General features: G+C 37.5%; 1 protein-coding gene across 5 annotated transcripts in view; it reads right to left on the minus strand.

The window, feature by feature from the left end:
* Positions 1-27,930, minus strand: part of LOC106081112 (protein spire) — a 222,303-nt gene continuing 194,373 nt past the window's right edge. For 4 of the 5 annotated variants that reach the window (XM_059366140.1, XM_059366142.1, XM_059366138.1 and 1 more), the window contains 7 exons: positions 23,976-24,279; positions 17,873-17,935; positions 6,356-6,534; positions 5,884-6,291; positions 5,610-5,813; positions 5,081-5,544; positions 1-1,746 (listed from right to left, as the gene is read on the minus strand). In XM_059366140.1, coding sequence (XP_059222123.1) covers positions 1,533-1,746; positions 5,081-5,544; positions 5,610-5,813; positions 5,884-6,291; positions 6,356-6,534; positions 17,873-17,935; positions 23,976-24,279 — 1,836 coding nt within the window. In that variant the 3' untranslated portion in view covers positions 1-1,532. The remainder of the gene's footprint in view (positions 1,747-5,080; positions 5,545-5,609; positions 5,814-5,883; positions 6,292-6,355; positions 6,535-17,872; positions 17,936-23,975; positions 24,280-27,930) is intronic. The other variant, XM_059366143.1, reaches the window with a different exon arrangement.

The following is a 27,930-nucleotide window of genomic DNA, read 5'->3' on the forward strand; positions in this document are numbered from 1 at the left end:
TTATTTACGAAACGTTTGCACTTAAACGGCCAACTAGTTACCTATATATTTGAATTGGGGATGGGGGAGGGGGGCGAAAAATATAAGGAAAAGGAGACAGGACATTATAAGAAATTTTATGCTTGTTTAGTTATAATATATATTTTTGTTGTTCTTTTTCTTCTTGTTTAAATATATTTATATATACCTAATAATGTAATAGTAAAAAATAGAATAAATATAGCATATATCATTTCTTTTAGGTATAAAACTTAAAAAAAATTAATTGCGTACAGTTTTAGTTTGGGAAACAAATACTAAAGTTAAGTCTCTAAACGAAAATTCTATTGAATAATAAAAAAAATAAACATTAGCATATTTATATAAATACAAAAATAACGTCAAAACAGAAGTTTATATCAAATTAAATTTAAGCTGTTGCTAATGCTGCTGCTATCGTATACACATATACAAAGAGATAAGAGTTAGTTGTAAAAACGAAAACAAATTTAACGAACATTTTTGGTAGAAGAACACAAATTTAGCCAACTCAAAGGTTGCGAAAATCGAATTGCGGGCTTGCTGCAATGGGTAGTACCAAATGAAATAACGAAATGTCCATATGAAGAATACTTAAACAATTATTGATTTACACACACACAGGATAACTTAATAGTAACTCAAAATGCAGTTTAGTTGGTAAGATTTTTCTTTTTTTTCTAAATGTGCGTAACTTTGAAAATTTGAAATTTTTTTATAATTTAAAAACAAAAAAACAGTAACATAAAACTTTTGATTCTCTTCATGTCTACGAGTTAGAGGCAAACAAAATACAAACGATAACCTCTTTTTTGAGGTGGGTGTGGATAGTAAATAAAGCATAACGAACCATTAGACAAAACTAATTTGTGATATTTTGACTTAAAAACTTTAAGATGAAAATCTTGTGGTCATAAGTTTTTCCAATATCATTCTTATAAAAACATCTAACAATGCTTTTTCTTGTTGTTATTTAATAAAGCCTGGGTATTTTCAATACATTTATGGGTATATATAGGGAGTATGGTACATCATCCCAAAGATATCAACTCTGGTGATGAGTTGGTGGTCTTGGTTTTGCCATATACATTTACAAATATCAACACATTCAACAATTACAAGTGTGGGTCTAAGGGGTCATTGGGCGGGGGCGGGAATATATAATTTTTGGTTTTTTCCTTTAACATAAAAAAGTTGCAATTTCCTTATTTTCATAGTCCTTTGAAATTCTGCTTCTTGTAGTCTTCATTTCAGTTCACCTTTAACTGTTGTTGGTCGCTACTTCTACTTCTTCTTATTTTTCTTCTCTTTCATAACTTTTCATAACTCATAGTTTATTATGATGAGAACATTTGTTGAAAGCGCCATTTGTATGTGTGTGTGTGTATGTGTTGTGATGTTATCTTATCTCTCTCATTTACAAATGCAGTGGCCTTTTTTTTCATTCATTAAACTTCCAATCAATTTGCAGTTAAACACAAAGCATTCGTGTGTGTGTGTGTGTGAGTGCCTCTTCATTTCCATACAGGCGATAAGTCAAGGGTGAGATTCTTAATGGCCCTATTGCGGGCTGAAGATCGTTTTTGTTTGGCCGATCTGGATATTTCCATAACTAGACCACGACAATCATTGCACACCGGTACCAATTCACCGCGTATGTTATCTTTCTGATCCTGGCTGAGTTGGGTGCCCGATGACGACAGAGTATAGGCTCGGGAAAATTTACTTCTGAAAATAAAAAAAAAAATGTAAATTAAATTTAAATAAAACTACTGTATTAACTGATATAAGGACATTGTGTATAAGAAAAAAACGTGTTTAAGAAAGTTTTTCAAAATGATTTGATATAAGAAACAACTTTTTGAAAAAAAAACAAATTTATGCAAGAAATATTTTTAAAGCAACGAAGCTGAAAACTCGATCTCGAAAACTTATTTTATAAGAAAATTTAAGTTATGAGAAATCGATTTTAAAGCGTCTGGACCTATGGTTTGACAACAACTCCATAGAAAAAAAAAAGAAAAAAAAACTAGTAAAAAGGTATTAAGTTCGGCCGGGCCAAACTTTGGATACCCACCACCTCGGGTATATATGTAAACACCCTTTAGTCACAATCCGGTGAAAATTGGATAACTTTGCATTCAAATTCGGTCTAATGGTCTAATAAATATGAGTCACTGTTGAATTTTCTATTTCAAATTTCAACAAAATCGGGTAATAAATAAAGCTTTATGAGCTTCAGACCCTGAATCGGCATATCGGTCTATATGACAGCTACATCTAAATACAGTCCGATCTCTACCATATTAGGGCCAGATGGTGAGTGGCCTAAAACTACTTACTGTTTCAAATTTCAGCAAAATCGGATAAAAAAAAAGAGTTTCAATGGGCTTCATACTCTTTATCAGGAGATCGGTCTGTATGACAGCTATAGCTAAATGTAGTCCGATTCGAACCATATTTGGGACGGGTGTCGGAAGACCCAAAACTACCCACTGTTTCAAATTTCAGCGAAATCGTATAAAATATAAAGCTTTTATGGACTTCAGACCCTTTATCGGCAGATCGGTCTATATGGCAGCTATATTTACATATTGTCTGACTTCAACCATATTAAGCTCGGATATCGGGAGGCTCAAAACAACTCACTATTTTAAATTTTAGCGAAATCGGGTATTAATAGAGCTTTTATAGGCTTCAGACCCTTTATCGGCAGATTGGTCTATATGGCAGCTATATCTAAATGTAGTCCGATCTGAACCATAGTTGGGTCCTATGTTGTGAAGCCTAAAGCTACTACTCACTGTTTCAAATCTCAGCGAAATCACTTTAAAAATAAATCTTTTATGGGCTTCAGACCCTTTATTTAGATATCGGTCTATATGGCAGCTATATCTCAATATAGTCCGATTTAATCCATATTTAGGTCAGATGTCGGAAGGCCTAAAACTACTTACTGTTTGCAATTTCAGCGAAATCGGTTAAGAAATAATGCTTTTATGGGCTTCAGACCTTTATCGGCAGATCGGTCTATAAGGCAGCTATATCTAAATATAGTCCGATCTGAACCATATTTGGGTCCTATGTTGGGAAGCCTAAAGCTACTCCCTGTTTCAAATTTCAGAGGAATCGTTTAAAAAATAAAGCATTTATGGGCTATATAGCAGCTATATCCAAATATGGTCCGAATTGGTCAAATTTCAGGTCACTATCTCAATTTTTGAAATCTGTAGAGTGATTACAACAGACGGACGGACAGACGGATAGACGGACATCGATAAATCGTTTTAGAATTTTACGACGATCTGAAATATATATACTTGGTAGGGTCGGAAATTGATATTTCGATGTGTTGCAACCGGAATGAATAAATGAATATATATGATGGGTATAAAAAAAACAAGTAAAAGCGTGCTAAGTTCTGCCGCGGCGAATCTTATATACCCTCCACCATGGATCGCATTGTCGAATTCTTTTCCCTGTATCTCTTTTAAGCCAAACAAAGGATAAAAGAAAAGTATTTCTATGCTTTTGGAGCTATATCAAGATATAGTCCGATTCAGACCTTAATTGAATTGAATACTAGAGACCATAGTAGTCATTGGGTAAAATTTCAGAATGCGCCCTTTAAGGGCTCAAGAAGTAGGATAGGGAGTTTGGATTAAAGGGGAGCTGTATCAGGATATATACAGATTTAGAACATATTTGACGCGTATGTTGAAGGTCTTGGGAAAACCAGCCAGATCCACTCAACTCAGACCCAGATCCCTCTTGATCTGGATGTACAAAACCAAGCAGACGAAAGATAGAACATAGGATACTCTATATCCCACCATAATCCATTGTCTTTGGATTCGCCACCTCCACATAAGCATGTGGAGGTTGCGATCCAAGGCAGGCACTTATAGGTGAGAAAGCTCGTTCCGGTCTATACGACCGATCGACGAGGGAAAAACTTGGTCATTGCTCACTTAATAACTCGCTTTATCATATCGAGTGTCATAGGGACTTCATATATAAGCAAGAGCCGGTGCCGTCCGCCCATTCACTTTGACTCTCCACTCGATACTGCTGATTGTCCGCGACTGCAGTTACAGGTACTCCGTATGTAGAATTCCACTATCCGCAAGCGGTTAACGGCCTGCAGCACCCAACTATGTTTCTCATGATAAGGAAGAACACCACACAGAGTGGAGTTCAAAGTTCCAGTCTCTGTGGTGGGTTATAATTTGCATTGCTACTTGCCTTTTCATAGTAATTTATCATTCAAACCTTGGCTCAGGGTACTCACTTTTCTTTTTTCTTACATACAACCCTACCGCATGCTAAACAAGTCTTCAAGTCTTTAAAGACTTCTTTAAGACAATTTGATTGATTGCCAACCATAGACGAGATATGCCATCTCCTGAGGTGTCTTACAGATTGTCTGGTATGAAATTTGATTGTTAACGAATTCACTAACCGTGACCACGAACAAGTCAGCAAATTTTTTTTTTATTGAGAAAAAAAATATTTTAATTATGTTTTTCTTCGAAAAACACACGTTCTCTAAAGGAAATCGTAACAGACCTATCACTTGAATTGTCACGAGACATGATGACATTTTCGTTCACAATGTCGCTTAATATGTCATGCATGATTTTCGCGACAACTGTATGAAAATGTCATCATATGTCTTCTTATCGACGACGCGGTCTGCTGGGTATGTATGTAAGACCTTAGAAAACTCTATCTCTCTCACATAATAAATACTGCTCCCGAAAATTGCTGACATTCTCAAAGTTTCCGACTTTCTCTATCTGTCCGGCTTTGCATAGCGTATCGAGCTTTAATATCATCTCCTTTAGTTTTATTTTAAGTGACTCTTTTTTGATTATTTCAAAGGCCACAGTTAGCGCTTTTGTTGACTGACCGATAATATCGATGTCGTGGGCATAGTCAAGCACCTTAAGAATTGTGTGTCATGCCATTTCACTACCTGCATCTCGCACAAACTTCTCCGGAGGATTAATGATTCGTTCCGATTTGATATTAAAATTTTTTTCTTCTTCCCAAAACTTACTTTCGATCCAATGTGCTGCTGTTCGAGTGTGGCCTGGATGCTGGACTATGCACTGGCAAACTGCGGGGTCCCTCCATGCTGCGCGACATAATGCTAAAATGTCGGTTGTTGGTGGCATGATTCTCCTTACCGCTGCCATGGTGGTATTGAATACCATTGGCAATGGCCATGGAAGCATAATGATGCTGGGGATGATAGGTGGTTTGTTGCATATTGTGCTGCTGCTGATGTGCAGGATGATGGTGAGGATGTGAATGCTGATGTGTGTTATATGAGGTGGTGGTACCAGCCGTATAGGAAGTGGTCATTGTGGATGATGTATCGTGTATAGCCTCAACTGCCTGACCTGCAGCAGCAACATCAACATTGCCACCACTGCCACCTACAGCCATAATACCGGGGGTACTCATGTTAGATCTTTGGTGTTTTGGAGATGATGGAGCACTGCCCACAGAATTGCGAGCCTAATGTAAAGAAGAAGAAAAAATAATTAAGTGTTTGCCCTCAAACTAGAGGATCTTAACCATACTTTACGCTCTGCTTCTGAACCCATTAGCCTTTCAATCAAAGACTTGGGAAAGGTTTCATCTAAGATATTGCCCGTCGATGAGGAGTGCATATAACGGGCATGATGTGATGGTGAGGGGGTGCTCGAACCAGCGGGACTTGATAGTAATGAGGGTGATATTAAAACCAAAGGAACATTGCGAAAATGTTCCGAGGGAATGCGCATCTAGGGAGTAGAAATAAAAAAGAAATACCAATAATGGACACAGTTTTGTCTAAGGGTTTTGGCAACTTACTTTGGTATAGCATTTGGAACACACGGTACGCTGGCATATCTTACACTGTATACCCCAAGGACCGAATATTGAGAATCGTGTACGCAGGCAAAGAAAACAGATTTTACGCTTTTCGACATCCTCCTTGACACGTATACCAACGGGAAGACCTTCCAATTCGGCCTTGGTCATAACCGAACGAATGTGGACAATTTCCTCAAGCGTTAGCGAGAGACGATCGTCACCACGTTCGTTCCAGGTCTTTTCATCCATAAATGATTTGTTCCACGGGCCTAACGAGGATGACGAACGACTCTCAGTACAACTGTCCTCATTGTCGGGGCTTTGGGGTCTCTTTAGCTGCTGTGGCTGCTGATGGTTTGTGGGGTGGCTTTGAGTTTCCTGTTGTTGGTTATAATCATTGTGAAGCTAAACATTTTAAGGATATTGCGAATATTGTTAAAGGGCATTGAAAATAGAATGATTGACTTACCTGTTTGGCTGTGCTCACAGAATCACCTCCAACATTGATGTTGTGTTTATCCGACTGCCGCGATTCTGGCCTTGAGGGAGGCATCGAATGCGTCTCGTCCACATTACTTTGGCAACCGACTATGGTATGTCTACGCTGCGATGCTCGGCGAGACTCACATTGTGTGGCCAGATCATAGGCTAAACGAAATACAGGAATAGAAAAATAATTATTTTATCAAATTAAAGATTTTTTTTCTTAATTTTGGATATATGTATGCAGTTATAACATTTTTATGTTTGTGATATGTTACATAAAATTAATCATTAAGTATATAGATTTCAGATTCATTTTGGAATTGTTTTTATATTTTTGAGAGACTTAAATTTTTACAGCTTAAATTTTGAATTTTAGTGTTTGGGAAGGTAAGAATACCAGTAAACCAATTAGGCAGCGGGAGCCGATGGGTTGTCAGTTGAGCAATTTAAGACAGGAGATGACATGATGATAACACCAGATGATTGGCACCTGAATATAACACGCCAGCTGCAAAATCTTCATTTCATTGAGCATTCCGATGGTGATAGAGAGTGAAAGAGAGGCCTTCGTAGTATTCGTGGTTTCCAGGACGATGGCCTAAACTTCCATTTACTGCGGGCCAAACTACAAATGTCATCTACAGCGCCAAATAGTCGAAGTAGGTGAAACACGACGAAATCTCTACAATAATGCAGATGAAAGTGTATGTGCCGGAATCAAATATTCTCGACATGGTCCTAAACTTGCACTTGGACACGCTAATTGCTCATGTTCTCTTGAAAATGCGCAGAGTGATCCCGATCTTCCTTTGCCCGCCACTACCTAAGACAAAAGCAGCAATATTTCTCTCGATTCCTGTTGGGAAGTTTCCTAGGGGAAACGGTACTAAATCCATCCTTTCCCAGAGAAATGGATAGTGAGGCCTCACTTTCCGAATGCAATGGGTACTAAAGCTTCATTCTCCCAGGGGAATGGATATTATAGCTAGCCTTTCTCAAGAGGAAGAGTACCGCACCTAATTTCCTAGGAGGAGTGATTTATACAAACCTTTCCCAAGGTTAAGGGTACCAAACAAACATTTTCCAAGGGGAAGTGTACTAAAGAAAAGGGAACTGAAACTACCTTTCCCAAAGGAAATGGAAGTAAAACTACTACCCTTTCCCAAAAGAAAGTTTTAAAAAACTATCTTTTCCCATAGGACAGAGAACTAAAACATTAATTTCCCAAGGGCTAGAGAACTAAAAATACCCTTTCTTAAGGAAAAGAATACTGAAACTACTTTTTTCCCAAGGAAAAGACTACTAAACTTCCCTTTTCAATAGAAAGGGTGCTACAACTACACTTTCTCAAGGGAAGTACTTAAACTACACTTTCGCAAGGAGAAGAGAAGAGAGGAGTACATAAACTATCTTTTCCCAAGGGAAAGAATTCTACTTATACAGGTTTTCAAGGGAAAGAGTACTAAAACACCCCTTTCCCAAGGGAAAGTGTTCTAAAACCACCCTTTCCCAAAGCAAAGAGTTCTAAAACCACACTTTCCCAAGGGAAAGTGTACTAAAACCATCTTTTTCCCTAGGACAGAGTACAAAAACTACGCTTTTCCATGGGAAAGAGTTCCAACAACACCCTTTCTCAAGGGAACGAATTCTACAAACATCCTTTTCAAGGGAAAGAGTACTAAAAATTTCCTTTCCCAAGGGAAAGAATACTAAAACAGCTCTTTCCCAGTGAGAAGAGAACAAAAGCTGTCCATTCCCAAGGGACAGAGTTCTAAAAATACCGTTTATCAAAGGAAAGAGTTCTATACATACTCTTTTCAAGGGAAAGAGTACTAAAAACTTTCATTCCAAAGGGAAAGAATACTAAAACAATTCTTTTCAAAAGGAAGGAGTACAAACACTACACTTTCCCAAGGGAAGGAGTACTAAAACTACCCTTTCCCAAGGGAAGGAGTACTAAAACTATCTTTTCCCAAAGGGAAGATAACTAAACCTACCCTTCCCAAAGGCAAAGAGTACTAAATCTACACTTTCCCAAGGAAAGAGTACTAAATTTACCATTTTCTAAGGGAAGGAGTACCAAAATTACCCTTTTCCAAGGGAAGAGTACTAAAATTACCTTTTGCCAAGGGAAAGAGTACTAAAAGTACCCCTTTTCCATAGGAAAGAAAACTAAAACTACCCTTTCCCAAGAGAAAAATTTACTAAAACCACCCTTTACAAAGTGAAATAGTTTAGTACTACTTTAGTTAATATTTCTTAAAGGGAAAAGTTCTAAAGCTTCCCTTTCAAAAGGGAAGGAGGACTAAGGGAAGGAGAACCAAGGGAAAGAGTACTAAAGCTAGGCTTTTCCCAAGGAAAAGAGTACTAAACCTTCCCTTTCCCAAGGGAAAGCTTCCCTTTCCAAAGTACTCGTTCCCTTTCCCAATGGAAAGAGTTCTAAAGCTACCCTTTCCCTAAGAGAAAGAGTGATTAAGCTAAACTCTCCCGAGGGATAGAGTACTAAGGGAAAGAGTACTAAAGCTTCCCTTTCATAAGGGAAAGGGAACTAAAGCTATCCTTTTCTAAGGGAATGAGTATTAAAGCTACCCTAAGAGTACTAAAACCACCCTTTCTCAAGGAAAAGAGTACTAAAACTACGCTTCTTTAGAAAAAGAGTACTAAAACCACGCTTTCTTTAGGAAAAAACTAAGAAAACCGCATTTCCCAAAGAAAAAAATACTAAAACTACCCTTTCTTAAAGAAAATAAGAGTACTGAAAATTCCCTTTCCTAAGGGAAAGAGTACCAAAACTGTGCTCTCCCGAATGAAAGAGTACTAAAAAACTCCTTTCCAAGGGAAAGGTATTAAACCTACCTTTCTAAAGAAAAGAATACTACAACCACTTTTGCCACGAAAAAACTACGCTTTCCCAAGGAAAGGAGTACTACAACCGTACTTTCTTGAAGGGAAAGTGTACTAACAATAACCTTTCCTAAGGTAAAGAGTACCAATACTGTGCTCTCCCAAGGGAAAGAGTACTAAATCTGTGCTCTCCCAACGAAAAGAGTACTAGAAAATCCTTCACAAAGGAAAGAGTACTAAAACCACCTCTTGCCAAGAAAAAATTCAGTTTCTCAAGGAAAAGAGTACTAAAACCACGCTTTCTTAAGGGAAAAACTAATAAAACCACATTTTCCAAAGAAAAAAAGTACATAAACTACTCATTCTGAATGAAAAGGCTACATATCCTATCCCAGGGGAAAGTGTACTAACAATAACCTTTTATTAGGGAAACTTTCCTAAGGGAAAGAGTACCAAAGCTGTGCTCTAAAAAATCCTTTCCAAGGAAAGATACTAAACCTAACCTTTCCAAGGAAAAGAGTACTAATTCCACCTTTTGCCAAAAAAAAAAATACAAAAACTATCTTTTTCAAAGGAAAGAGTTCTAGAAAAACACTTTCCAAAGGGAAGAGTACTCACAATAGCCTCTTTGAAGGAAAGTATTTCTAAAAATACCCTTTCCAAAGGAAAAGAGTATTAAAACTACCCTGTCCAAAGGAAAAAAGTCTTAAAATTACCCATTCCAAAGGTAAAGAATACTAAAACTATTCTTTTTAAAGGGAAAGAGTACTAAAACTACTCTTTCCTAACGAAAATAGTCCAATACATTCTTTTACCAAAGCGAAAGAGTACCACAACTACTCTTTCCCAAGCGGAAGAGTACTAAAACTACACTTTATCAATGAAAAGAGTACTAAAACTATACTTTATCAATGAAAAGAGTACTAAATCTAAACTTTATCAATGAAAAGAGTACTAAAACTATACTGTCTGAAAGAAAAGTGTACTAAAACTACCCTTTCCCAAAGGACAGAGTGCTAAAACTGTCCATTCACAAGGGAAAGAGTGCTAAAACTTCTCTTTCCCAAGGCAAAGAATACTTAAACTATCCTTCACCAAGGGAATAGTACTAAAATGTCCCCTTTCGCATAGGGAAAGTATTGTATAACAAAACTGCTCGGGTAAGAGTACTGAGGCAACCCTTTCTCTAGGGTAAAAGTACTAAGACTACCCTTTCTCTAGGGTAAGAGTACTAAGACTACCCTTTCTCTAGGGTAAGAGTACTAAGACTACCCTTTCTCAAGGATAAGAGTACTAAAACTACCCTTTTCTAAGGGAAGGAGTACTAAAACTACCTTTTATTTAGGAAATGTGTACTAAAACTACAGTTTTCCCAGGGAAAAAGATACATTGGTATTGTAACGTCCTTTATACTTTTTACTCTTATATCCTAAGTTGCAACTGTCGGTGATTTTTTTGTAACCTCAACAAGTATACTAGACACTTAAATATTGCTGGCCTTGAAAATATGACACCCAGCATACTTTTATCGTTACTAATGAGCTTAATGATAAAACTTCTGTAATATCCTTTAAGTTGTAAGAAAGCTCGTAGAGGCATACTTATGAATTTGCCAATCTATTAAAACTTGGTAGAAAGTTCTTTTTGGAAATAATAAAAATTACCTGGAAAAACATGAAGCAATATGTCTTATAAAATATGTATGTAAGTGGAAAAAGTTTTTATTCTACGAAATCGTATACCAATATTATTATTTAGCGAACAATTCCAAAACTATATCTCTGAAATCTTGCTCATAATGATTTATGGAGAATGTTTGCAATAAGCACTTTTTTTATTTAACACAAAAATGGTTCGTTTTCTGTTGTTTGTATTAAAGGCGAAAAACAAATTGTAAAAGGACATGCACAGAATTTTGATTATGGTTGAATAGAAAACAAAAAAAAGGTCTTTATGTTAGTAGAGAGGAATCATCAGTCTGAATTAGTATGTACTTTGGATATGTGTAGGCGGCGTGTAGATGTCCCAATATAAATACGCTGGAGAAAGATTCCATACAAAAAAAGCAATAAAAATATATGTAATAATGAAGTTTGAGTAAGGCAAACGAAAAATGAAGAAAAGAAAGAATGGGAAAAAGCATTTAAGGCCTCCAAAAAAGAAAAGGAAAATTCAATCCACAGCGATGACCTAAAATTATCACACAAAATGAAGAAAAAAGCTGGTCAAAATGACAAGCAGACAAAGAGAAAATGTGTGAAAAGTTTCTTTGTTTATTGGATGAAAGTAGAAGTGAAAAAAGCTAAGAGTGGGGATGGTTCCTGTTGGTTTCTTGATTGGATAGCCTTGTAGGTGATGGTAGAAGTAGTATTGGGTTGCCTAAAAAGTAATTGCGGATTTTTTAAAAGAAAGTAAATGCATTTTTAATAAAACTTAGAATGAACTTTAATCAAATATATAATTGCCATTTTGTTCGATAACCTTTTGCCATCTTCCTGGCAAATTTAGTATTCCACGCTCATAGAACTTCTGGCCTTTATCTGCAAAAAACTGAACCAAGTGCGATTTTATAGCCTCATCATTGCTGAAAGTTTCACCATTTAAGGAGTTCTGCAAAGATCGAAATAAATGGTAGTCTGATGGTGCAAGGTCGGGCAATATGGTGGATGCATCAAAAGTTCCCAGCCAAGCTCACTCAGTTTTTGAGCTGGTTCACTATGCTTGGACCATGATCGTTTACGACTAACTTTGTTGTAAACAATCCATTTTTCATCTCCAGTTATGATTCGTTTTAAAAACGGATCGAATTCATTGCGTTTAAGGTCCATATCACAAGCGTTGATTCGGTTTGTTAAATGAATTTCTTTCAATACATGTGGTACCCAAATATCAAGCTTTTTCACCAGTCCAAGACTTTTTATGTGATAATGAACGGTTGATTTTGGTATATTTAACTTCTCTCCTATCTCACGCTCAGTTACATGACGATCCAATTCGATTAATGCTTAAAATTTGTCAACGCCGACTATATGAAAAATCAGCAATTACTTTTTGGGCAACCCAATAGCTAGACAGACGTACGAGTGTGGGACAAACACATGATTTATTAGCTGACTTGTCTGAAATACTGACGGCGTTATAGACAACAACTGACATGAGAATGAATGCATTCATAGTATATACATATATATTTATAAAATGGTTATTACGATTTATATGGGTAATTCCAAAAAAATAATTTCAAAATATATACATACAAATATTCCTATATTATAATTTCAGATAGATAGATATTCTAAAAATTTATATCATAATAGGCAGATGGGCAATAAGTCGATAAGAATTTCTTTAAAATCAAGAAATAGGTTCTTTGGGAGCTATGCCAGTTTAGTGATCGATCCTGGCCATACTTAGAGGTCATAGTAGATGCGATTTTGAAAATATTCCGAAGGCATTAAAGAAGACATTTCCATGGATCGGTTGATGTGGGCGCCATATCCAAATCTGAACCGATATGGCCCCAAATCTATAAAAAAAAGTATCTGTTCAAAATTTCGAGCGACAAGCTTTCAATATTTCTAGGTGTTACAAACGGAATTACTAGATAAGTATATACCCCATCCTACGGCAAGTGATTAATCATTGTTATTAAGGACCCAGGTTGTTTGAATTGCACGTTAACATCTCAGCTCTTAACATTCAACATTTCCAAGTGTTATCTCTACCCGTTTTCGAACGACAGATTTTTTACTCGCTTTTTCGATTCTATCCCACTGTGCAGCATCTTATCATCTTCCCCACATGTCTTACACAAGCTCTCACTTGCCGCACCAATTCTGCATAAGTGCGCTCTAGTCCTATTAGATCCGTAATAATACCAAAAAGTCATAGAGACCTAGGCTTTACCTCCTCTAAATAATGGACTCGTATTCTATTCTCCGGATCCTCCTATAGTTATATCCCTGACGGCCAGTTTAGTATTCATAATATTGTGCACACTCGATGACCGAAAAGTCATAGTGACGTAGTTAATACAATACCACCTCACGCATTCCGTGATCGTCTGGACCTTCACTTGCAGGACCGTAGTATGACCCAATCCTCAATGTAGACCCTCAGGCCCACTCTATCCCCTAGCTTTGACCCATCCATGTAGACATATAACAGCTGGCAAAACCAGAGTTTTGTTAATCCAAGATCTTGCCGCCGGCAAGATTTGCCTCACATTCGACTTCAGGTGTCGCCTTAGGCATCACATACGAAACCACGCCCTACAGGTTTCCAATCGCCTCCTCGACCTTCTCCCATCTTTTTTTGCAATCTCCCATTGTCTTAAGTCCCATAGCCGCAGCGGCTACCTTACACTAAATCTGTATGTCTATGGGTCGGGTGGCCTCGGGGGCGCGGCACGAATGTTGGACGTCATAGTAAATGTCATTTCGCAAAGTTTCAGCCCTATAGTGGTTAAATAAGGCATTTCGATGGATCGGTATCTGTGCAACATTTCGAGCGACTAGCTTTAAATATTTCGAGGTGTTACAAATGGAATGACTAGATTAGTATACCCCCCATCCTACGGCATGAGATAAATCTTTGTTAATGGAGATTTGCCAAGATGCGCCCAAATCTCCTAAGGTGTTGAAATTTCACATGGTCTCGTTAACATCTCAGCTCTTACCTTTCAACATTTCCAAGAGTTAACTCTACCCGTTATCGAACGGCAGATTTTTTACTGTGTAGCGTCTTAACATCTTTCCCACATGTGTTACACAAGCTCTCACTTGCCGCACCAATTCTGCATAAGTGCGCCCTAGTCCTATTAGATTTATAATAATACCGAAAAGCCATAGAGACCTAGTCTTTACCTCCTCTAAATAATGGCCTCGTATTCTCACTATCCGGATCCTCCTTTAGTTATATCCCTGACGGCCAGTGTACTATTAATAATATTGTGCACACTCGATGATCGAAAAGCCATAGCGACCTAGTGTTTACCTGCTCTTAATAATGGACTCGTATTTTCGCTATCCGGATCAACCCATAGTTATAGCCTTGACCGCTTGTCTACTTTTCATAATATTGTCTACACTCGATGACCTCTTGTTAATACCATACCACCTCACGCATTCCGTGATCGTCTGGATCTTCACTTGCAGGACCGTAGTATGGCCCAATTCTCAATGTAGACCCCCAGGCCCACTCTATCTCCTAGCTTTGTAGGCATATACCCGATGGCAAAACCATAGTTTTGACAATCCAAGATCGTGCTGCCGGTTAGCATTGCCTCGCATTCGACTTCAGGTGTCGCCTTAGGCATCAGGTACGAAACCACGCCCTCTAGGTTTCCAATCGCCTCCTCGATGCTCTCTTATCTTTTATTCACTCTCCCATTGCCTTAAGTCCCATAGCCGCAGCGGCTACCTTGAACTAAATCTGTATGTCTATGGGTCGGGAATCTTTAACAGGTTCCAGTGCCCTTGAAGGCGCAGTCCTGCTTCGCGGACCTCGATGACCGAAAAGCCATAGTGACCTAGTGTTTACCTGCTTTTATTAAAAGACTCGTATTCTCGCTATCCAGATCCACCCATTGTTATAGCCTCGACGGTCTGTTTATTTTTTATAATATTGTGCACACTCTATGACCTCGTGTTAATACCATACCACCTCACGCATTCCGTGATCGTCTGAATCTTCACTTGCAAGACCGTAGTATGGCCCAATTCTCAATGTAGATCCCCAGGCCCACTCTATCTCCTAGCTTTGTAGGCATACACCAGATGGCAAAACCAGAGTTTATTCATTCAAAGATCTTGCCGCCGTCTAGCATTGCCTCGCATTCGACTTCAGGTGTCGTCTTGATATCAAACACGAAACCACGCCCTCTAGGGCTTTTTGATATCCGTTTTCAATATGACCCCGATCTTTCCATATTTGGATATACTTGCCATATATACCGATTTCCCTATTCGGTCTTGAGCCCATAAAAGGGATATTTATTATGCAATTTCGATGAAATTTGGCACAGTGACCTATGTTGGGTTTCTCGACATGTTTTAAAATCGGTCTATATTTGCATATAGCTGCCATAGAGACCTATCTACCGATTTAAGATCTTGGGCCCATAAAATACGCATTTATTACACGATTTCGCTGAAATTTGGTACAGTGAGACGTGTTAGGCTTTTCGATATCCGTTTTCAATATCAATCCATACTTGGATATAGCTGCCATATAAACCGATCTCCCGACTTGAGGTTTTGGACCCAGAAAAGGCGCATTTATTATCCGATTTCGCTGAAATTTGACGCATACAAATGCCCCACCCCAAAACCTACCAAATATATTTATACACCAATCACGCCAATATGGGTCTCAAATGAAAGGTATTGAAGATTAGAAAGCGAATCTGACATTCAATTGTCGGACCAAGTGTTTGGGGGACCACCCTTACCCCTAAAACACCCCTAAATTGGACATATTTACCGACCATAACAATATGGAATTCAAAAATTTGCGAGTAAAATATGAATCTGATATCCAAATTTGGGACAAAGTTTCTGGGGGTCCATCTCTCCCCAAAACACCCCTCAAGCAGTACTTATTTACTGACCATGGCAATATGGGGCTTAAATGAAAGGAATTTGAGTGTAGAATACGAATCTGATATCCAGATGTGGGACCAAATGTTTGTGGGCCCGCCCATCCCCGAGATCATCCCCCAAAGAAGACAAATTTACGACCACAGCAATATGGGGCTCAAATAAAAGGTCTTTGGAAGTAAAGCATGAATCTGATATCAATGAGTGTCTATGGGGCCACCTCACCCCCATAACACCACCCAAATAGGAAGTATTTGCTGACCATTTCAATTTGGGGCTCGAATAAGAGGTATTTTAGAGTAGAACACGAATCTGATATATATTTTCAAAGCCTAGTCACTGAGTGACCGCCTCATCCCCCACAAAATGCAAAAATGCAAATTTTTTCCCATGAACATTCCACAAAGGAACAGGGGCAAACTTCTCACATATCAATGAGTGCAGTCCGATTCAAGTTTTAAGCTCAATGATAAGGGGCCTCCTTTTTATAGCCGAGTCCGAACGGCGTGCCGCAGTGCGACACCTCTTTCGAGAGAAGTTTTACATGGCATAGTACCTCACAAATGTTGCCAGCATTAGGAGGGGAAAACCACCGTGGAAATTTTTTCTGATGGTCTCGCCAGGATTCGAACCCAGGCGTTCAGCGTCATAGGCGGACATGCTAACCTCTGCGCTACGGTGGCCTCCAACCCCCCCCCCCCCCCACCCCAAACCGGTCATGCTTGCCGACTATGGAAAAATGGAGCTCAAATGAAGGGTATTTGAGAGTAGATCGTGAATCTGACATCAACATTCGGGATCAACTGTCTAACGGACGTCCCATCACCATAACAATCCTCGAGTAGGAGGTGTTTGTTCATCAAGACAATTTGGGTCTTCAAGACAGTGGAGCTCGATATTTATAGTTTTTAGGTCTCATACCCCAAACCGGACATATTTGCTGGCTTTTTCAATAAGGGGTTTAAGTAAATGCTATTTGAGATTAGAAAACGAATTTGTTATCCAATTTTGAGGCCAATGGCACTGATATTTTTTGCAGGGCTTAGTGTTTGGGGGAATCACCCCACTCACCAAAACACCCTCTAAATCGGGCATATTTACAGACCATGTCAATGTGGGGCTTAAATGGAAGGTATTGCGGGGTAGAGCAAGAATCGATAACCACTTTCGAAACCAATTTTCTGGGGGTCTACCCCTTTCCCAAATACCCCACAAACAGAAATTTTTTACTGACCAACGCAATATAGGACTCAAAGAAAAGTATTTGGAAGTAGAATACGAATTTGATATCCAAATGTAGGACTATGTATTTAAGGCATAATCCCTTCCCTAAAACACAAAACACCCCCCAAAGGGCGAACATTTTTCGATCATGCCAATATGTGGCTCAAATGACAGTTATTTGAGATTAGAAAACAAATTTGATAACCAATTTTGGGGCCATGTGTTTCGGGGACTCCTCATCCTGTAAACTCCCTTAAAAGCCATGGCAATATGGGCTTTAAATAAATGGTATTTTTTAGAGAAGAGCACGATGCTGCTCTCCCCGAAAACATTCCTAAATCAGACATCATATATCGGCATGAAATAAGGTATTTTAAGAATGGAGTACACCATACATACAAATTTAATTTGGAAGACCAATAAGTATCATATGGTATTCAGATAAAGGCACTAATATTGTTTGTCAAGCGATATACTATTTTCGTAGCATGGTATTTCACTAAAAGCTCTTTAATTGTCGAAAATAAATATTCCAAGGAAAATGTTGTTCCATATAAAGTAAAAGAAGGCGCAGCGGAGCGGGTCCGGTCCAGCTAGTGTGATATAAAAAAAAAACTACCCAAGATTTGTAGATAAAGCAACAACCAAATCAAGTAGTGACATTTTTTTGTCCCTAAAACCATAAAGAAAAATAAATATTTTCTGTATGGAATCACCCATATAAATACTTGAAATATTTACATATATATTGTATATAAATGATTTTTATGTGTATGTCTGTACAAAAATATATACTGAAAAGAAAAAAACAAAATATTTGTATATATATTTACATTCTAAGGCGTTGTCAAAGAATCTATGATAATCATCCTTTGTATAGGGATCCTCAGTTTTTGCTATTTTCCCCAGAAGTCAAAAATAGTTGCCATCACACATCATCATCATCACACAAGGAGTTTTGAATAGGTACATACGTAATGTTTTTTTTTTTTGTATTAAATATTTTTAATTTTTTTTCAAACAAATGTTAGATAATAGACACCGAAATGAAGTCGCAAGAAAAAACAGTTAGCGATTTTATTTTTTTTTTTTTATTTTATTTTTTTTAGGATCTATTTCAGGGAAATTTACAAATGAACTAGCCAAATATGCAAGAAAACTACCATAGAGAAATAAATAAAAACCGACACTAAGTTAATTTCGAGTAAGGAGAATAAAAAAAGTGAAAACTACATCTTCGTGTGTTAGTTTGCATGTTGAACTGTGGAATTTGGATGTATGTGTGTGTTGAAGTAGGTATGTGTAAAGTAGAGAGGGTACAAGTGTTTCCTGTTTCCGGTGTTTTTTTTATGTTTTGCTTTGGTATATATATCACAACAGCCAATAACGCGAACTGAACGTATAGTTGTTTCAAGAGACAAGTACGTTTTTTTTTGTAAATCTAGCGACTAGCAAGCCTTCTATATATAAAAAAGTTTTGTTCTAAAGGCTTTTTTTGTTTTTTTTTGGCTTTTTTTTAGTAATTGTCACATTTAAAGTCACTAAAAATTAATATAAGAGGAGTGGCAATAGTGGTACTAGGAATATATGTTTCACAACTACCCAAAGCAATAACCACTAAACGTTTATTAAATACCTTAAAGAAAAGAAAATTAAAAAAAAAACAAACAAAATAAAAGAGATATTAAATAAAAACAACATAAATCAAAAAAAAAGGAAAAACAAAACAAAAATTAATTAATTGCATAATAATGCCGGTAATTAGCAGCCATTTAATATACAATAAAGGAGTCAAACAAGTAACATAATAACAACAACAACAATTATAATTATAATAGAGCGAGGGTTGTATGATAAGTTTGGTAAAGGCAAAATTGTTGGGTCAAAAGTCAAATTTAACCGCCAAATTCCGCCACAAAATATTTTCCAAGGACAGAAATCATATAAAAGACTAAATGCCCGAGTTTTATCTCAATGTAATGATTGTGAGAAGACGAGGCTATTACTGCAGGGAAGCTTTCGGTATCATAACAGGACACCTAGGAATACAAGCTCACTTATGCAAAATCGGTGCGACAAGTGACAGCATGTGTAAGGCTTGCGGGGAAAATGATGAGAGGTTGGAGCATTTCCTATGTCTTTGTCCGGCTTTTGCGGCTAACAGACACCGACTCTTAGGTGGGGATACAATACCAGACATAAACCAACTAAAGGGCGTGGTATGGAAAACAATTATGGACGGAATTCCTGACTTAAATTTTCTTTTTCGAGGTTATTTTTTTTTTAATTAACAAAAAGCCGCTTCAAGCCATTTAAGTCACCCGGACGTGATGGAATCTTTCCGGCGTTACTACAGAAAAAGGCAGACTATCTGGCGCCTCATTTAGCAACTATTTTCACAGTGTGCCTAGGACTTGCATATACTCTGAAATTCTTTCAGGAGGCAAGGGTGGTATTTATTCCCAAGCCTGGCAAGGCAAGTTATGCGACACCAAAGGCCTACAGACCTATAAGCCTTACGTCCTTTCTACTCAAAACCATGGAACGTATTGTGGACACCATGATAAAGAGTAGAAAATCCAGCAAACTGCTCAAATACAAACAGCATGCCTATGTCAAGGGAAGGTCGTTGGAGACTGCCCTGCAAGAGGTTGTGCAAAAAATAGAAGAATCCTTCGATGCCAAAACGTACACCGTAGCGGTATGCATTGACATCGAGGGGGTTTTTAACAATGTGCGGATCGACACATTAATCCAATCCTTAGACGTGTACCGGGTGAAATCGGTCCTTAGAGACTGGATAAACTATATGCTAAGGAACAGGTGGATAAATTGTGTGAGTCCCATGGCATAAATATAAGGGAGAAAGTGGCACAAGGCTCGCCACAGGGGGCATTTTATCACCACTCCTATGGGTGACCAACATAAGTGACTTATTACGGACGCTGACTGAGGAGGGATTTGAGTACGTCTGCTACGCAGACGATGTTATAATACTTCTAAGTGGTAAGGACCCAAACCAGCTATGCAGAAGGGCCGAAAGGGTTTTGCATATGGCATATGACTGGGTTAGACCCAGAGGTCTCAATGTTAAGCCAGGGAAGATTGAAAAATGCCTGTTCACGAGGAAGACGAAGGTGGGCGAATTTAACGCACCACGTTTCCTCAATAAGACGATTTCGATATCTGGCAAGGTCAAATACTTAGGTGTAATCTTGGACAGGAAACTGAATTGAAAGTGTCACATTCAGGAGCGTACTGAGAAGGCTCACAGATGTTGGGCACTATGTAGACTGGCCGTAGGCTCGAAATGGAGCCTGAATCCGAGGGTAGTCCACTGGCTCTAAAGGAGCGTGATTAGACCAATACTTACTTACGCCTCAGCTGTTTAGTGGACTGCTATGGAGAAAAAGTGCAACATAAGATCCATTCAAAAGGTACAGAGAACATGTTGTCCTTGCATAGGCGGAGCGATGAGGACCACGCCCACTAGGGCACTGGAGACTATTCTAGATATCCGACCCATTGACATACAGATTAAGTGTGAGGCAGCTACTGCGGCTATGAGACTTAAGGCGATGGGAGAATGGATTGAGGATGGGAGTAGATCATAGGAAACCTGGAAGCAAGGGAAGAGGTTTTCGATCGGATACCTGAGATGAACCTTGAGGTCGAGTGCGAGGCACTGCTGCCAGTGGCACAGCCTTGGGTTGACGGAACCCTTGTATTGACATTTGGCAGATCATGTTACAGGTCTGGCCTGGGGGTCTACATTGAGAACCCAGCGACTGAAATCTGTTTTAGACTGCCTGACCATAATACGGTCCTGCAGGCGGAGATAATGGCGATCACGGAATGAGTGAGGTGGTGTGCTGCTAACGCAAGGACTTCGAGTTTGAACATCTTCACGGACAGTAAAATTGCAATAACAATAAGGACGTGATAGCATGTGTAGGGCATATGGGGAAGATAATGAGACTTAGAGCATTTCATTTGTCATTGCCGGCTTTCGCGTTTAACAGATACATGCATTTAGGTGGGGGCACTATACCAGACATGAACCCACTTCGGGGAGTGGCAAACAGTTAAGGATTTTGTAAGTAGCACGGAATTCCTAACTTAGATTTTCTTTTTCGAGGTTAATTTTTTTTCGTATTTAGAGCGCACAACAAGCCGATTACAGGCTTAGGTGTATGTCCATAGTGACATGGGGCGGTTTAATATCTGCACCCTTTTTTCAACCTTACCTTATGTAACCTAACAACAAGCTATTTACTGCCTTGGGTGTATGTCCTTAGTGACATGGGAAGGATTAATATCCGCACCCTCTTTTCAACCTTATATAGGTAAGGTATAATTTCAAAGAAATGACAAAATTAAAAAAAAAAAATTTAACATAACGCATTAGAACGAAAATTTCTTAAAAGGCAAAATTTTTAATAATTGAACTTTGCTCGTTAGTGTCCGTTTCTTTTGGACTCAAAAACGATTGATTAAAGCTAATGAGAATAAGATACTTCTTTTTGGATTTCGAAAGAGGGAATGTACCCTCCATCCGCACCCCATTTTTCAAAAACACCGTATCTTTGGGATGGGAGGGCTGATTAAAGCAAACTTTTGTTTACTCTCTTATTGCAAATTCCATTCCAATAAGGACCAGGGCAAACTTCTCACATATCAATGAGTGTAGTCCGATTCAAGTTTAAGCTCAATGATAGGGGCCATCTTTTTATAGCGTGCCGCAGTGCGACACCTCTTTGGAGAGAAGTTTTACATGGCATAGTACCTCTCAAATGTTGCCAGCATTAAGAGAGGAAACTACCTCTGTAAATTTTTTTATGATGGTTTCGCCAGGATTCGAACCCAGGCGTTCAGCGTCATAGGTGGACATGCTAACCTCTGCGCTACAGTGGCCTCCTTATACTAAGCCTAAAACTCGAATCTTCTGTTAAAGTACGTTCGATGCCATTATGTATGGAACTCGATATCTTTTGCATGGCCACCACGGGCGCGCTTGCAGAAGTCCAGATGCTAAAACCAATTTTCAATGGTTTTCAAGCAAAAATCGGTCGATACTGCTGAAATTTCGCGTTCGATATTGGTACGAAGTTCATCAATCGTCGCTGGCTTGTTGGCATAGATCATAGGCTTGACGTAACCCCACAGGAAACAGTCTGAGGTCGTCAAATCGCACGATCGAGGCGGCCAATCAACGGGACGATTTCGTGAGATAATACATTCTCCAAACTTGATTTCCAATAAATTGATTGTGACATTCGCTGTGTGGCTTGTGGCGCCATCCTGTTGGAACCACATGTCCATATCATCCATTTGGCGCCAAAAATATTTTGTTATCATTGAACGGTAGCATTTCTCATTTACAATAAAGTGCCGGCCTTGAACATCAAGGAAGAAGTTCGGCCCAATGACGCCGCCGGCCCATAAACCGCACCAAAACCGTAATTTTTTCGTGATGCAATGATGACTCATCGAGTACGTAAATTTTAATAATTTCGACTCGTTGTTGGCTCATATATCTTTCCATCATGAAATGGCAAACCTTACTGAAGAGAAATGTCAAAAGAGTGCCAAAAAATATAGCGCCGTTTGTTGTCCCTATCGGTCTACTTTTGTAGCGCCCCTGAAAAAAACTCTTTATAAGCCACTAGGGGAAGCTCCCCCAAACATAACATAATCATGACATAATCGTGACAATATGGGAGTAGAATATAAATCTGATATCTAAGCGTTCGAAGCCATCAATACAACTTCCAACAGATAACCAAAATCATGTGTAGTACGGAAGAAGTGTAATTTGTTACAGATAGAATGTCTGTCATTACACAAAAATACATGCATTGTGAAAAGTACAGCTAATAAGCAGGGTTGTCGAGTTTGGTTAATGTGGTAACCGTATCATAGATGCGCTTTCGCTATTAATACAATTCAAATACAACATAGCAACGAACGGCCCTTGAAGCCATCACACCTAATATGGTTGAAAACTCTTCTAACCAAAGACGAAACGCGTCCCATAGTGGTTGGTGTGTGTTGCTATCTTTGGCTTCCTTTTCCATTTGCATCTTCGATCATTCAGCTCGTCTCGAAAGAGAAACAAACAAAAATTGTAAAATTCTCAAACGACAAATTTTTCCAAAAATTTCTGTACATTTTTATGTTAAGAGAAATTTTACAGAACTTATTTTTCTGAAGAAAAGAAGATTTTTTTTTAAAATTTTTAAAAAAAAAACTAATTTTTTTTTAATTTTTTTTTTTTATTTTATTTATAGAAATCAAGAAGTTTTCTCAAACGTTAAAGTCTTCCAGACATGTTTTGTAAGTATAAAATAATCAAAAAATATTCTAAGAACACAAAATTTTCAAGAAATGTTCTCCAAAGAACATATTTTAATAAAAAATCTTGAATTAAACAAAAATCATTTTAAGAAAAATTTTCTTAAGTCAATATTAAAAAAAAAATCTTGGAAAAAATTTCAATAAAACATTTTTGTAAGAAAAAATTATAAAATAATTTTTTTGAGGTCCCTCTTAACTGCCTTGTTCTGCATTTTCTAAACTAGCCGAAGCCAAATAAATGAAGAGGAACTCCTTCACGGAAAGTTGAGGCATTGCAGTGAAAGCAAAATTACAAACCCTCAACGCCTGACCCACCATTCCATTGACTGATTTTGATATAATTTCATATATTCATAATTTTAAGCATTAAAGTGACGTAGGTTTTCTTATTTTTTTTTTACACAAAAATGTTTTTCTTTTAAAGTATAAGTACTGATTTCTTTTTTTTTTTTTAATTTTCTATTTTATATTTTTTTTAAAATTCTTTATCATACAACCCTCGCAAATAAACATGGCCAACTACAAGGAATAAAATATTTGACTGTTTTTTGTGTTGTTGTTTTTTTTTAGTATACTCACTTGTGCGACGCGTAACACGTGTCGTTGTGGGCACTTGTGTTGTGGTCGTATTGCTAATGTTGCTAGCATTGGTGTTGGATGTTGTAGGTCCTTTACCCGTCGTCGCCGCTGCACTCATTACTGAGGTGGCATCATTCACCACCATATAGCCACCAATGGGATATGGAGGCATTTTTGGCTGTGAACACACACCTATGTTGACGCTGTGGTTGTGGTGCTGGCCATGTCCATGCTGGCCAACAGTCGTCGACGCTGATGAGGTTGTGGAGGCCAATGAGGTCTCATCGAAACAAGTATCGTCGTCCTAAATGCAAATTTTTGCGAAATATAAGAAACAAAAAGAAAGACGAGAAAAGAAAAACGGTATTAAAACACATTCAAAGTGTATGTATGTATGGGTAAGGATCAAGTAATTTAAGTAAAGTTCACTGTAGGGAGGGAGAGAAGAGGGGCAGTAGTCTTAGGATGATCTACGTTGTGGTAATTTGTAATTCCATAAAATTAAGCTTCATGCGGATGCAGTGACTGTCATATTCCCATATGCTGGGATTTCATGTTATTGTTGCTTATATAAGCCACTTAGCAGCAAGTAATGTAGGGGAGCCTGTCGGTTGGATAGCATTTTTAATTTTGCTAAAACCCCTCAATGACGTCAATTACACGTCACATCGAGAGACAACATTAAATAGAGCAAACAGAAATCTCCTGGAGGGATAATGATTTGATGAGAACGCAAATACCTGGCGAATATGTGACGCACTCAAAACATCATTAAGGATGCAGGTGCAAAAAATCTAAATACCAAAAAAAAGGAATAATGAGTTGTGGGTTGGGCAACATCGTACCGCAGTGAATTTTTACAAACAGAATGGAGCCTAAGATTTTCTAAGCTTACATGTAAATCCCAATCTCCACCCACAGTATTGCATTGCATGTTAAAATAGCTCCTTTAAGCTATTCTATTCACACATCCACCTTAGCAGGTGCTAAATATGAGGGAGAGGCAGTTTGATTAATAAGTTGCGTGCTTGATTTGCCTTTTTGTTCAGTGGAAATGTTGAACTCTGAACTCTTAAACAGTTCACTTTAAATTTGTAATGCATTGACCCGTGTGGGGTATTATAATAAATGCCCTTAATTTCCCTGGACATCGCACACAAAAGCCAAAAACCAGTGGAAAGTTTTGTTATAATTTGATATGCACAGCATGGCAGGGGTTGAAGCCTGCCCAAAAAGTACAAATTGGGGTTGCAGATGGAATTTTAAGTGAACCAAACCGAAATGAAATCGATATATGTAAATTTTAAATAGTGTTTGGTTTAACCTCAATAGTAGATTGACGTCAATATTCGAAAGTGATACAGACAATTGAATTGAATATTTGATTTAAAATTAAATTACTAAAAAATGTACATAATATAAAAAACAATAAAATAAAATAATAAAAAATAAAATAAATATAAAACGAAATAAAATAAAAAAAAAATAAATAAAATAAAATAAGATAAAATAAATTAAAAACATGTAAAAAAGCGTTAAGTTCGCCCGGGCCGAACTTTGGATACCCACCACCTCGGGTATATATGTAAAACACCTTTCGCCAAAATCCGGTGAAAAATGAATACCTTATGCCCCATAGCAGCTATATCGAAATATGTTCCGATTTGGCCCAAATAATTATAAGTGCTAGTCATTTTTCAATTGCGTATAACAAAATATTGGTCTTTTAAGTAGCTATATCTAAAATTAAACCGATTTGAACCATGTACTAAACGGATGTCGAAATGCTTAGCATAAGTCACTGTGTAAAATTTAAGTGAAATCGGATTTAAATGCGACTTTATGGGACCAAGACTATAGATCGGGATATCGGCCTATATGGCAGATCTGGACGGATCTGGATCAAATTTAAAAAGAATATCGAAGAGCCTAACACAACTCACCGTCCCACATTTCGGCGTCATCGGACAATAAACGCGCCTTTTATGACCCCAAAACCTTAGATCGAGAGATCGGGCTATATGGCAGCTATATCCAAATCTGAACCAATCTGTGCCATATTGCAGAAGTATGTCGAGCGGTTTAATTTAATCCACAGTCCCCAATTTCGGCCACATCGGACAAAAAATGCGCCTTTTATGGGCCCAAAACCTTCAATCGAGAGATCGGTCTATATGGCAGCTATATCCAAATCTGGACTGATCTGGGCCAAATTGAGGAAGAATGTCGAAGGGCTTATCACAATTCACTGTCCCAAATTTCAGCAAAATCAGATAATTAATGTGGCTTTTATGGGCCTAGGACCCTAAATTGGAGGATCGGTCTATATGCCAGCTATATCCAAATCTGGACCGATATGGGCCAAATTGACGAAGGATGTCGAGGGGCCTAACACAACTCACTGTCCCAAATTTCAGCAAAATCGGATAATAAATGTGGCTTTTATGAGCCTAAGACCCTAAATCGGAGGATCGGTCTATATGGCAGCTATATCGAAATCTAAACCGATCTGGGCCAAATTGACGAAGGATGTCGAGGGGCCTAACATAACTCACTGTCCCAAATTTCAGCAAAATCGGATAATAAATGTGGATTTTATGGGCCTAAGACCCTAAATCGGCGGATCGGTCTATATGGCGGCTTTATTAAGATATAGTCCGATATAGCCCATCTTCGAACTTAACCTGCTTATGAACAAAAAAAAAGAATCTGTGCAAAGTTTCAGCTCAATATCTCTTTTTTGAAGACTGTAGCGTGATTTCAACAGACAGACGGACAGACGGACGGAAATGTCTAGATCGTCTTAGATTTTTACGCTGATCAAGAATATCCTTCGGTAGTGGGTATAAAAAAAATAAAATAAAATGAAATAATATAAAATAAATTAAAATAAAATAAAATAAAATAAAATAAAATAAAATAAAATAAAATAAAATAAAATAAATAAAATAAAATAAAATAAAAAATTAAAATAAAAAAATATTAAATAAATTAAAAAATATTAAATAAAATAAAGTAAAAAAAAGAAAACAATACGCAGTAAAATAAAATAAAAAAATACAGTAAAATAAAAAAAAAATAATAAAAACAAATGTTACTAAAATAAAATAAAGTAATATTTCATAAAATAAATTAAAAAAATAAAATAAAAAAAGAAACAAAACAAGACTTGACTAAAAAATGCTGCATTCGTCTAAATTCTTGCATAATTTTATTATAAAAGATCTTGCGATTTGTCTCAACGTTTTTTACAAATGTGGGGTACCAATCGAAAATTTTGTCTAAGGCTAATGAATTAGTTTTTTTAAATGTAATAAAATATACAGATATCTTAATGAGATTATGGAGAAAATACTTTTAAATTTGTTGTATGCTACACACAGAAAAAATAAATAAATAATCGGTTTCAATCAAATTGATCCAATTAATTTTTTAATTGAAACTGCTTCAATCACGAAAATGATAATATCAATCACTGTTTCCAAAAAGTAATTGAACAAATTTCAATTAAAACGAGGAGGGAAAGGCAAAAGTAAGGCGGAACCGACTATATAATACACTACACCACCGAGTATACGTAATACTTTTAATAGGTAGCACTTACATCCAAATTTAGTCAGACTTTAGTTTTGCATACCAATTGAAATTTCGAATATGGTACGAAAATTGTGGCTTCTACAGGCTTAAAAGTCTAAACGCATGGGAGTTTTATCAAAATCGATTTTGATGAAATTTTGCACACGTATTGGGATGTCAATTAAACCATTCCAAGAAAATTTTTGTAAAAATCGGACCAAAATTGTGGCTTCTACAGCCTTAAAAGGCCATATCGGATGAACTGTCCCTTTGACGGGAGAACTGTCTATATGGCAGCTATATCTCAATATAGCCCGATCTGAACCATATTTTGGTCGTATGTCGGGAGGCTTATAATAATTCACTTTTTCAAATTTCA

Source organism: Stomoxys calcitrans, chromosome 3 (genome assembly GCF_963082655.1).
Source record: "Stomoxys calcitrans chromosome 3, idStoCalc2.1, whole genome shotgun sequence".
Taxonomy (NCBI): domain Eukaryota; kingdom Metazoa; phylum Arthropoda; class Insecta; order Diptera; family Muscidae; genus Stomoxys; species Stomoxys calcitrans.